General features: G+C 43.2%; 1 protein-coding gene across 2 annotated transcripts in view; it reads right to left on the minus strand.

Moving 5' to 3' along the window:
• Window positions 1-742: 742 nt before the first annotated feature.
• RIPPLY3 (ripply transcriptional repressor 3) overlaps window positions 743-12595 on the minus strand; it is a 50909-nt gene continuing 39056 nt past the window's right edge. For both annotated transcript variants that reach the window (XM_077299387.1, XM_077299388.1), the window contains exons 3-4: window positions 2679-2746; window positions 743-1798 (exon numbers count right to left, since the gene is read on the minus strand). In XM_077299387.1, the coding sequence (XP_077155502.1) occupies window positions 1561-1798; window positions 2679-2746 (306 nt within the window). In that variant the 3' untranslated portion in view covers window positions 743-1560. The remainder of the gene's footprint in view (window positions 1799-2678; window positions 2747-12595) is intronic.

Genomic DNA, 12595 nt, shown 5'->3' on the forward strand with positions numbered 1-12595 from the left:
CTATTGTGAATGGTGGATCCTGTGTTATCTACTGTATATAGAGGTGTAATCAGTCATTGTACAGGAGGAGGTGAGCTGTGACATCACCTATTGTGAATGGTGGATCCTGTGTTATCTACTGTATATAGAGGTGTTATCAGTCAATGTACAGGAGGAGGAGGTGAGCTGTGGCATCACCTATTGTGAATGGTGGATCCTGTGTTATCTACTGTATATAGAGGTGTTGTCAGTCATTGTACAGGAGGAGGAGGTGAGCTGTGATATCACCTATTGTGAATGGTGGATCCTGTGTTATCTACTGTATATAGAGGTGTTATTAGTCATTGTACAGGAGGAGAAGGTGAGCTGTGATATCACCTATTGTGAATGGTGGATCCTGTGTTATCTACAGTATATAGAGGTGTTATCAGTCATTGTACAGGAGGAGAAGGTGAGCTGTGATATCACCTATTGTGAATAGTGAATCCTGTGTTATCTACTGTATACAGAGGTGTTATCAGTCATTGTACCGGAGGAGAAGGTGAGCTGTGATATCACCTATTGTGAATGGTGGATCCTGTGTTATCTACAGTATATAGAGGTGTTATCAGTCATTGTACAGGAGGAGGAGGTGAGCTGTGATATCACCTATTGTGAATGGTGGATCCTGTGTTATCTACTGTATATAGAGGTGTTATTAGTCATTGTACAGGAGGAGAAGGTGAGCTGTGATATCACCTATTGTGAATGGTGGATACTGTGTTATCTACAGTATATAGAGGTGTTATCAGTCATTGTACAGGAGGAGAAGGTGAGCTGTGATATCACCTATTGTGAATAGTGAATCCTGTGTTATCTACTGTATACAGAGGTGTTATCAGTCATTGTACAGGAGGAGAAGGTGAGCTGTGACATCACCTATTGTGAATGGTGGATCCTGTGTTATCTACAGTATATAGAGGTGTTATCAGTCATTGTACAGGAGGAGAAGGTGAACTGTGACATCACCTATTGTGAATAGTGGATCCTGTGTTATCTACTGTATATAGAGGTGTATTCATTGATTTGAAATCCTATCTGTGATGACAATGAGAAAACAGAAAAGTCTTCTGTAACGTACATGAAGTGAAAATAGAAAGTGATATGGAAAAGTGAAAAAAAAAAACAGTATAAAAAAATAAAAAACATTTAAAACATAAGGTCATTTTCTGCCGACACAATCTCTTTTTATGTTCTTGCTTTTAGGGTTCTTGAAATTAGACCATTCTGCACCAACTGAGCGAAGTAGGAGGCCAAATAGATCTAGATTTAGTCAAATTATCAATTTTTCCTTCAGCCCAAGAGAGATTTTCACCTCAACCATCTCTCGCCACAGTAGATGTCCACCTCCCCAATCATCAATCACCCCATGAGAGATGTCCCTCTTGGAGACTTCAGTGCAGACTTCATGGGGTCTTAACCAATCCTAAAACAGAAGGTGAGTGACCACATGCCCATGGCTGGTATAAGGCGATGTATGGCAGAATCAGAAGTTCCAAGGGGTCCATTTGATCCACCTTTAGTCTATAAGTGAAGACATTTCTACTGCTTGGTGCTCTGCTTAGTTCCCGAGGAATATCCAGAGTCGTCTTCCACCATGCTTCCTGGAATATCCTCGTGATTCTGATAATAGTTATAATAATCTATCTCATCATCTTCTTCCTCAGACTCGGAATCATCATTGTAGAAATGGATGGTGGCCTGGACCGGGAAACTGGCGAGAACTTTTTTCCCCATGTGTTGTAAGTACTCCTCTGTCTTGGATTTGGGCATGTAAAGCCTTCGAAATAGAAAGAGATACAATTACCAAACAATGAACAATTTTTAGAGAGTAACTAAAGTTTTATATATTGTTTTTATAATTTTTTTTCCATAAGGCAGGAAAGTTTGCAAATCACTTTATTAAGGAATTTGTCTTCATTCCTGTAAAAGCAAATCGCATCTAAGTGACTTCCAATCCTTGGAGTACAGATGATGGCAGTGATGGGTCAGCTCAGCTCCTCCTCCTGGGGATCAGCTGCTGAAGGACTGAAGGAGATTGGATCACACTCAATCCTGTCACTGCCATCATCTGTACTCCAAAGGAGAACCTTCTGACATGCAAATAAACTGGTGTAAAGCATGTGTATGAAAGTCACTTACATGCAAATTTTATTTTTTAAAAAACAAAGACCAATCCCTTAATAAAGTGATTTTCTACATTTTATAACTTTCTATGTTAAGCAAAATTATTTAAAAAATAAAGATTAGTTTAGGTTTACAGATAATGTGAGCTAGGATGAAGGAACTTCCTAAATCTTATAAAGGTATTTTATTTTTTATATCCATATAATTATTCTAATATTATCTATTTGTTGGGCAACCCTTTTTAAGGATGATCTAAACTTTTAGGAACTCTAAATTTGGGAAGAAAATCCAGTTTGCCTAGAATGGCAATAGTGTATACAGTTTTAATATTGAGGTCAATATGTAATCAGTATACAGTGAGCTCCTGAGCTCCCCCTAATGGTTGCTGCAGGCATTAATAATTGCTATTTTTTCAGAAAATGAACATTTATGGACAGATAAAGTGATACATTACCCAGCATAGTAATGGTGTCAATTCACTTTTGGAATCTGATTGTTATGTAATCATTACATATATAGAAAGCCACACTTACCTAACGGGGTGTTGAAATCCCAGTGCTCCCTTCTTTCCATCATTGTCATTATTATCTGACAGGCTACCCTGACAATTGAAAACAAAGAAATTATCGAAATTTATTGTCTGAAGGAACTAAAAAAATGGCTTTAGCCCTGAACTTGTCCCCACTGGACGTCCCATTATCTCTATGTCTGTGGACCCGTGAACAATTTACCAAACACAATTTTGATGCAGAGAAATATTTTGCTACAAATCTTATTATTTCAAGCTGGTAAAGTATGAATGCAGTAAATCCTCCATTGTGGTGTAATAGTATCAGGTACCATAGATCACAGCCGGACCAGTGTGATTAGAGGCAGAGATGGTAATCCTATTGTCTGTGTGTTAAGAATCCTCCTGATCTCTTCAGCCTCAGGATGTGGCAAACAAGAAAGTCTGCAAAATCCACATTTAGTGGGACAAGAGAGCAGAAATTATCGGGGCAGTTATCCGGTCACTGGTGTCAGCTGATGGTACTACTGCTCCCATCAGCCAACACCTGCTGCCGCTAATAACAGTGAGAGCAGGAGCAGCTGATGGCAGTATTTATCAGCCGGTGCCCGATCTGTAAATAATAATTAAAAAAAAAATGTTGTGGGTTCCCCTGTATTTTTGATAACCAGCCAGACAAAACTAACAGCTGGGGGCTGCAACCCTCAGTTGTCAGCTTCACCAAGACTGGTTATCAAGAATAGAGAGGTACCCACGCCGTATTTTTCAATTATTAAGTTAAATAATTTACAAAAATGGCATGGGGTCCCCCTCATTTTTGACAACCAGCCAAGCTAAAGCAGACAGCTGGGGGCTGGTATTCTCAGGCTGGTGACCTATAGTATACTACTATGTGGGCAGTGCTGTATACTACTATGTGGACAGTGCTGTATACTACTGTGTGGGCTGTGCTGTATACTACTATGTGGGCTGTGCTGTATACTACTATGTGGGCAGTGCTGTATACTACTACGTGGGCATAGCTATACACTACTATGTGTGCTCTGCTGTATACTACTATGTGGGCTGTGCTATACACTACTATGTGGGCTGTGCTATACACTACTAAGTGGGCTCTGCTGTATACTACTATGTGGGCAGTGCTGTATACTACTATGTGGGCTGTGCTATATACTACTGTGTGGGCTGTGCTGTATACTACTATGTGGGCTGTGCTATACACTACTATGTGGGCTCTGCTGTACACTACTATGTGGGCTGTGCTATACACTACTATGTGGGCTGTGCTATACACTACTATGTGGGCTCTGTTGTATACTACTATGTGGGCAGTGCTGTATACTACTATGTGGGCTGTGCTGTATACTACTATGTGGGCTGTGCTGTATACTACTATGTGGGCTGTGCTATATACTACTGTGTGGGCTCTGCTATACACTACTATGTGGGCTCTGCTGTATACTACTATGTGGGCTGTGCTATACACTACTATGTGGGCTCTGCTGTATACTACTATGTGGGCAGTGCTGTATACTACTATGTGGACAGTGCTGTATACTACTGTGTGGGCTGTACTGTATACTACTATGTGGGCTGTGCTGTATACTACTATGTGGGCAGTGCTGTATACTACTACGTGGGCAGTGCTATACACTACTATGTGGGCTCTGCTGTATACTACTATGTGGGCTGTGCTATACACTACTATGTGGGCTGTGCTATACACTACTATGTGGGCTGTGCTATACACTACTATGTGGGCTCTGCTGTATACTACTATGTGGGCAGTGCTGTATACTACTGTGTGGGCTGTGCTGTATACTACTATGTGGGCTGTGCTGTATACTACTATGTGGGCTCTGCTGTATACTACTGTGTGGGCTGTGCTATATACTACTATGTGGGCTCTGCTGTATACTACTATGTGGGCAGTGCTGTATACTACTGTGTGGGCTGTGCTGTATACTACTATGTGGGCTCTGCTGTATACTACTGTGTGGGCTCTGCTATACACTACTATGTGGGCTCTAATGTATACTACTATGTGGGCTGTGCTATACACTACTATGTGGGCTCTGCTGTATACTACTATGTGGGCAGTGCTGTATACTACTGTGTGGGCTGTGCTGTATACTACTATGTGGGCTGTGCTGTATACTACTATGTGGGCAGTGCTGTTTACTACTATGTGGGCAGTGCTATATACTACTATGTGGGCAGTGCTGTATACTACTGTGTGGGCTGTGCTGTATACTACTATGTGGGCTGTGCTGTATACTACTATGTGGGCAGTGCTGTTTACTACTACGTGGGCAGTGCTATACACTACTATGTGGGCTCTGCTGTATACTACTATGTGGGCTGTGCTATACACTACTATGTGGGCTGTGCTATACACTACTATGTGGGCTCTGTTGTATACTACTATGTGGGCAGTGCTGTATACTACTATGTGGGCTGTGCTGTATACTACTATGTGGGCTGTGCTATATACTACTATGTGGGCTCTGCTATACACTACTATGTGGGCTCTGCTGTATACTACTATGTGGACTGTGCTATACACTACTATGTGGGCTCTGCTGTATACTACTATGTGGGCTGTGCTATACACTACTATGTGGGCTCTGCTGTACACTACTATGTGGGCTGTGCTATACACTACTATGTGGGCTGTGCTATACACTACTATGTGGGCTCTGTTGTATACTACTATGTGGGCAGTGCTGTATACTACTATGTGGGCTGTGCTGTATACTACTATGTGGGCTGTGCTATATACTACTGTGTGGGCTCTGCTATACACTACTATGTGGGCTCTGCTGTATACTACTATGTGGGCTGTGCTATACACTACTATGTGGGCTCTGCTGTATACTACTATGTGGGCAGTGCTGTATACTACTATGTGGACAGTGCTGTATACTACTGTGTGGGCTGTGCTGTATACTACTATGTGGGCTGTGCTGTATACTACTATGTGGGCAGTGCTGTATACTACTACCTGGGCAGTGCTATACACTACTATGTGGGCTCTGCTGTATACTACTATGTGGACTGTGCTATACACTACTATGTGGGCTGTGCTATACACTACTATGTGGGCTGTGCTATACACTACTATGTGGGCTCTGCTGTATACTACTATGTGGGCAGTGCTGTATACTACTATGTGGGCTGTGCTGTATACTACTATGTGGGCTGTGCTATATACTACTGTGTGGGCTCTGCTGTATACTACTGTGTGGGCTGTGCTGTATACTAGTTTTCCAGTACACAATTTGATAAAACCAACAGTGTCGTTCAAAAGTACAACTCATCTGGCAAAAAAACAAGCCCTCAAAAAAGTTATGGCTCTGAGAAAACAGGCAGCAAAAAACGGAAGCGCAAAAAAATGAAAACCCCAAGGCCGCAGAGGTGGTCAATGGCAAAAAGTTTCCTATTACCTACAGTTTAGTATGTTTCAGCCGATAATAACTTTTTGGAGAAGAAGGCACAAGGATGCCACTTACCAGGGGACGACTCTTGAAACAGTACAGCCCGACCCCACCTCAGAAGCATCAACCTCGACAATAAATGCTTGAGAACCATCGGATTGGATAAGTACTGGTGCAGTGGAAAGCAACCTCTTCAAAGGAGAAAATGCCTGGCGAGCGCAGTCGGACCACCTAGAGAAGCCCGTACCTTTCCTAGTCATGTCAGTGAGGGGTTTGACAATAGACGAGAAGTTTGAGATAAATTTCTGATAATAGTTTATGAACCCCAAAAAGCTTTGCAATGCTTTCAGATTTTCTGGGAGGTCCCATTCCAGAACCGCTCAGATCTTATCAGGATCCATGCGGAAACCTGTGGCTGACACTAGGAAACCTAAGAACTGAACCTGTTGTATGGCGAATACACACTTCTCCAACTTGGCATACAGTTTATTATCTTGTAGAAGTTGCCTGACATGTAACTGATGAGACTTGAGATTTGGCGAGTAGATCAAAATATCGTCAAGATACACTACTACAAATATAGATGACAAGGTGACGAAAAAATGTCATTAATGAAATGCTGGAACATGGTGGGAGCATTAGTCAAACCAAAAGGCATGACTGGACTTTCGTAATGCCCTTGTGGGGTGCTAAAAGCCGTCTTCCACTCATCCCACTCCTTAATCCTGATCAGATTATAGGCTCCCCTGAGATCCAAGTTGGAGAACCATTTTGCCTCAATAATCTGATTGAACAAATCAGGAATGAGTGAAAGGGGATATGGGTCCTGCATAGTAATCTGATTTAACTCAAAAGTCTAAACAGGGACACAGGCCCCCATTTTTCTTCTTCACGAAGAAGAACCCCGCCACTACAGGTGAAGATGAGGGTCTAATATGTCCCTTGGCAAGATCTCAGAGATATAGTCTTTCATGGCTTGTCTCTCGGGACCTGACAGATTGTATAATCTGATCTTGGGCAACTTTGCACTCGGAAGCAAGTTCACAGGACAATCATACACAAGATGGGGAGGCAGTTCTTGACACCCCTTCTCAGAGAACACCCCCTCAAAATCAGAGAGAAAAGATGTAATGTTTTTTTTTTCTGGAGACATTAGAGATTATAGTACCTAGGCAATTATTTTTGCAAAAATCACTCCACTTAATTATCTCTCTGTCCTGCCAGTCTATGACTGGATTGTGCATAGTCAACCAGGGAAGACCTAACACAATAGGAGTAGGGAGGCCTTCCAGAAGGTAACAAGAAAGGAGCTCCCTGTGAAGAGTCCTTACACGAAAGTTCACCTTATGTGCTATTTGAGTAAAGCTTCCCTGACCCAGAGGGAATGGACTTCACTAGCTTACTACAGAAGAGACCATAGGGCTAAACGAACCGAGCATCCATCATATTGGCTCCTGCCCCACTATCCAGTAGAACAGATATTGTCTCAGTTTCCGTACCTATAACTACTTCTGCAGGTAGGATAAGCTGAGACACACCAATCTCCAACTCAGCACAGCAACTCCAAATTGCAAGGAATTAAAACCTAACTGTCAAGGAAGAAAAGGTCTGGCCAGATTGTATGGCTAGAGGAAATGACCAGGTCAGGAACAGGTATGAAATGGAGCTGCGCGTTTCTAACCAGAATAGAAAGGGTTATTAATCTCCTCAGCGCTAAAGGAAACAAAATCCATTTAACATGAAACACAAACACACGCTAAATGGAAGATCTGTGATTCACAAAACGTAGTGATATTCTAACCCCAGATCTCCCAGGAGGACTTGACCCCCTCATGACAGGAGGACTAAGGGGAGCGCATTACATTCTACGGAAAACCATGGGGAGTGCATTATATTCTATGGAGGACCATGGGGACAACATTATATTCTATGGAGGACAATGGAGATTGCATAATATTCTATGGAGGATGTCATCGACACGCAATGTGGGACTGTCAAGCGTTTGTCACGAAAGAGAGGAGCCAGAAGATCGCAGCGTCTGATTTCTCTTACTCCTGCACTGATTAGAAGCACTTCACCTTCATATTACACATTTCTTTTAGCAGTGCAGGTGTTAATCTGCTCAGTTGAGAGCTCCTGGAAGCTTTCCCGTGTTAAGGCTCTCAGCTGTGCACTGTTAGCCACTCCCATCTCTTATATAATATGGGTCCTGGCTAGCACTCATTGTCAGAGTAGCTTATGCTGCATGGCTGGAGGCTGTTGTTGGTAATTATAGAAGAAGGTGTTTGATGGATTTATCTGTGACTGTTGCTAAGATTTGAGTGTGTAATAGTTCCCTTTCTTCTCCTACGTTGGTTTAACCCCATCTTCCATTCCCCCCATCCTCCATTCCCCAGTGCATTGCTCTGTTGTTTGTGTGAGTATATTTGTATGCTTGTTATTTTTGTTACCTCTGTTAATATTATCTTCTTAGTCTGGTTGGTGTATTACAGTACACCACTACTCCCCTCTTCCCTGGATGGGGGAAGGGTACAGACTGAGAGCAGATTGAAGTGCTAAGGCAAGGCATGTGGCCCCGGCGTCTTCACCATCAGAAGTAATCCAGGGGCAGGGTGAGCTAGGGCGCCCCTAGCGTTAGGGACAGGAAAGGAGCCCCTGGTCCTGGGACACCCAAAAACAGTCGTGACATGGACGTTTCTGAGACGTTGTGCCCTATGGAAGACCATAGGGAGTGCATTATATTCTATAGAGGACCATGGGGAGAGCATTATATTATATCGAAGACCACGGGGACAGCATTATATTATATGGAGGACCACTGTTATGATTGAACTGGTGGTTAGGAGCACTAGAAATGACCAGATGAGCAAACTAGTAATACAGGACTAGCTCTGGGAAGTGGGAGCTCTGCTGACCGCATCCCCTAATCCTATCAAACAACAACTAGAAATAGCCGTGGAGCGTTCCTGACTCTGCCTAGACGCCTCTTCACAGCCTAAGAGCTAACTACCCCTAAAGATAGAAAATACAGCCTACCTTGCCTCAGAGAAATTCCCCAAAGAAATAGGCAGCCCCCACATATATTGACCGTGAGTTAAGATGGAAGTCACAAACACAGAAATGAAACAGGTTTCAGCATAGGAGGCCAGACTTAACTAAACAGACTGAGGATAGAAAAGGTATCTTTGCGGTCAGCATAAAACACTAACAAAAAAACACGCAGAGTGTGCAAAAGAAACCACCGCACCGACTCACGGCGCGGTGGTGCCACTCTGCATCCCAGAGCTTCCAGCTAACAGAACAAAATCATGATAGCAAGCTGGACAAAAAACAATGATAACAAATAAGCTAGCAGAGACTTAGCTTTTGCTGAAGTAGACAGGTCATCTGAAAGATCCAAGAGAACTGAACCAGTACTAGGACATTGACAGCTGGCATCAAGTAACGATCTGAGTGGAGTTAAATAGAGCAGCCAGCCAAGGCCAAAACGAGATCAGCTGGAGAATGAACCTCAGACCCATCAGCTCCACTCTCAGCCACCAGAGGGAGTCCATGAACAGAACTCGCCGAAGTACCATTCATAACCACAGGAGGGAGTTCGAGAACAGAATTCACAACAGTACCCCCCCCCCCTTGAGGAGGGGTCACCGAACCCTCACCAGAGCCTCCAGGCCGATCCGGACGAGCCAAATGAAAGGCACGAACAAGATCGGCAGCATGAACATCAGAGGCAACCACCCAGGAATTATCCTCCTGACCATAACCTTTCCACTTGACTAGGTACTGAAGTTTCCGTCTCGAAATACGAGAATCCAAAATCTTCTCCACCACATACTCCAACTCCCCCTCAACCAACACCGGGGCAGGAGGATCAACGGAGGGAACCACAGGAGCCACATATCTCCGCAATAACGACCTATGGAACACATTATGGATGGCAAAAGAAGCTGGAAGGTCCAAACGAAATGACACAGGATTAAGAATTTCAGAAATCTTATAAGGACCAATGAAACGAGGCTTAAACTTAGGAGACGAAACCTTCATAGGAACATAACGAGACGACAACCAAACCAAATCCCCAACACGAAGTCGGGGACCAACACAGCGACGGCGGTTAGCGAAACGTTGAGCCTTCTCCTGGGACAATGTCAAATTGTCCACTACGTGAGTCCAAATTTGCTGCAACCTGTCCACCACAGAATCCACACCAGGACAGTCCGAAGGCTCAACCTGCCCTGAAGAAAAACAAGGGTGGAAACCAGAATTACAGAAAAAAGGCGAAACCAAAGTGGCCGAGCTGGCCCGATTATTAAGGGCGAACTCAGCCAAAGGCAAGAAGGACACCCAATCATCCTGATCAGCAGAAACGAAGCATCTCAGATATGTTTCCAAAGTCTGATTGGTTCGTTCGGTTTGGCCATTGGTCTGAGGGTGGAAAGCTGAAGAAAAAGACAAATCAATGCCCATCTTAGCACAAAAGGACCGCCAAAATCTTGAAACAAACTGGGAACCTCTGTCCGACACGGTTCTCCGGAATGCCATGTAAACGAACCACATGCTGGAAAAACAATGGAACCAAATCAGAGGAAGAAGGCAATTTAGGCAAAGGTACCAAATGGACCATCTTAGAGAAGCGATCACAAACCACCCAGATAACTGACATCCTCTGAGAGACAGGGAGATCAGAAATAAAATCCATGGAAATATGCGTCCAGGGCCTTTTCGGGACCGGCAAGGGCACAAGCAACCCACTGGCACGAGAACAGCAGGGCTTAGCCCGAGCACAAGTCCCACAGGACTGCACAAAAGAACGCACATCTCGTGACAAGGAAGGCCACCAAAAGGATCTAGCCACCAAATCTCTGGTACCAAAGATTCCAGGATATAAAACATAGCCTCAGGGGGTTATTTTTCACTTTTTTTCTTTTTTTTTTTTTTCATTATTTTGTATTGAAAATATTTTTCCTCTTTTTTTCCCTTTTTTTTTCACTTTTTTTTCCTTTTTTTTCCTTTTTTTCATTTTTACAAAATAAATTTTTGCATATTTTTTTCTTCAATTTTTTCTTTATTTGTTCTTTATTTTTATTTATTTTTTCTCCATAAACCCTTGTGATACATTAAGAGTCCAGTTATGGCTTATTCGGACCTTGTCCACATTGCTTCCAGGAGGTTTTTTTAGGACAGCCTATATGACTATAATGTCTGTTACAATGTACCAGAAAGTATATCTTTTTATTTGTTCTTCTATTGTTATGTTTCTCATTCTGAGATGGTTATTTTTGTTGACTACTTCTATTTTTTGCATATATTCAGGTGTATAATGTTATTTAACCCCTTACTGACCTCGGACGTACTATACCGTCCGAGGTCGGCTCCCCTGCTTTGATGCAGGGCTCCGCGGTGAGCCCGCATCAAAGCCGGGACATGTCAGCTGTTTTGAACAGCTGACATGTGCCCGCAATAGGCGCGGGCAGAATCGCGATCTGCCCGCGCCTATTAACTAGTTAAATGCCGCTGTCAATCGCAGACAGCGGCATTTAACTACCGCATCCGGCCGGGCGGCCGGATATGACGTCATCGCCGACCCCCGTCACATGATCGGGGGTCGGCGATGCTTCTGAATGGTAACCATAGAGGTCCTTGAGACCTCTATGGTTACTGATCGCCGGTGGCTGTGAGCGCCACCCTGTGGTCGGCGCTCACAGCACACCGGCATTTCTGCTGTGTAGCAGCGATCTTATGATCGGTGCTGCATAGCAGAGCCGATCGGGCTGTGCCTGCTTCTAGCCTCCCATGGAGGCTATAGAAGCATGGCAAAAGTGAAAAAAAAAAGTTTTTAAAAATGTGAAAAAAATAAAAAAAACATAAAAGTTTAAATCACCCCCCTTTCGCCCCATCCTAAATAAATCAATAAAAAAAAAATCAAACCTACACATATTTGGTATCGCCGCGTTCAGAATCGCCCGATCTATCAATAAAAAAAAAGCATTAACCTGATCGCTAAATGGCGTAATGAGAAAAAAAATCGAAACGCCAGAAATACGTTTTTTTGGTCGCCGCGACATTGCATTAAAATGTAATAATGGGCGATCAAAAGAACGTATCTGCACCAAAATGCTATAATTAAAAACGCCAGCTCGGCACGCAAAAAATAAGCCCTCACCTGACCCCAGATCACGAAAAATGGAGACGCTACGAGTATCGGAAAATGGCGCAATTTTTTTTTTTTTTTTTTTTTTTTTGCAAAGTTTGGAATTTTTTTTCACCACTTAGGTAAAACATAACCTAGACATGTGAGGTGTCTATGAACTCGTACTGACCTGGAGAATCATAATGGCAGGTAAGTTTTAGCATTTAGTGAACCTAGCAAAATAGGCAAGCAAAAAACAAGTGTGGGATTGCACTTTTTTTGCAATTTCAGTGCACTTGGAATTTTTTTCCCGTTTTCTAGTACACGACATGGTAAAACCAATGATGTCGTTCAAAAGTACAACTCGTCCCGCAA

Source organism: Ranitomeya variabilis, chromosome 3, assembly GCF_051348905.1.
Source record: "Ranitomeya variabilis isolate aRanVar5 chromosome 3, aRanVar5.hap1, whole genome shotgun sequence".
NCBI lineage: Eukaryota > Metazoa > Chordata > Amphibia > Anura > Dendrobatidae > Ranitomeya > Ranitomeya variabilis.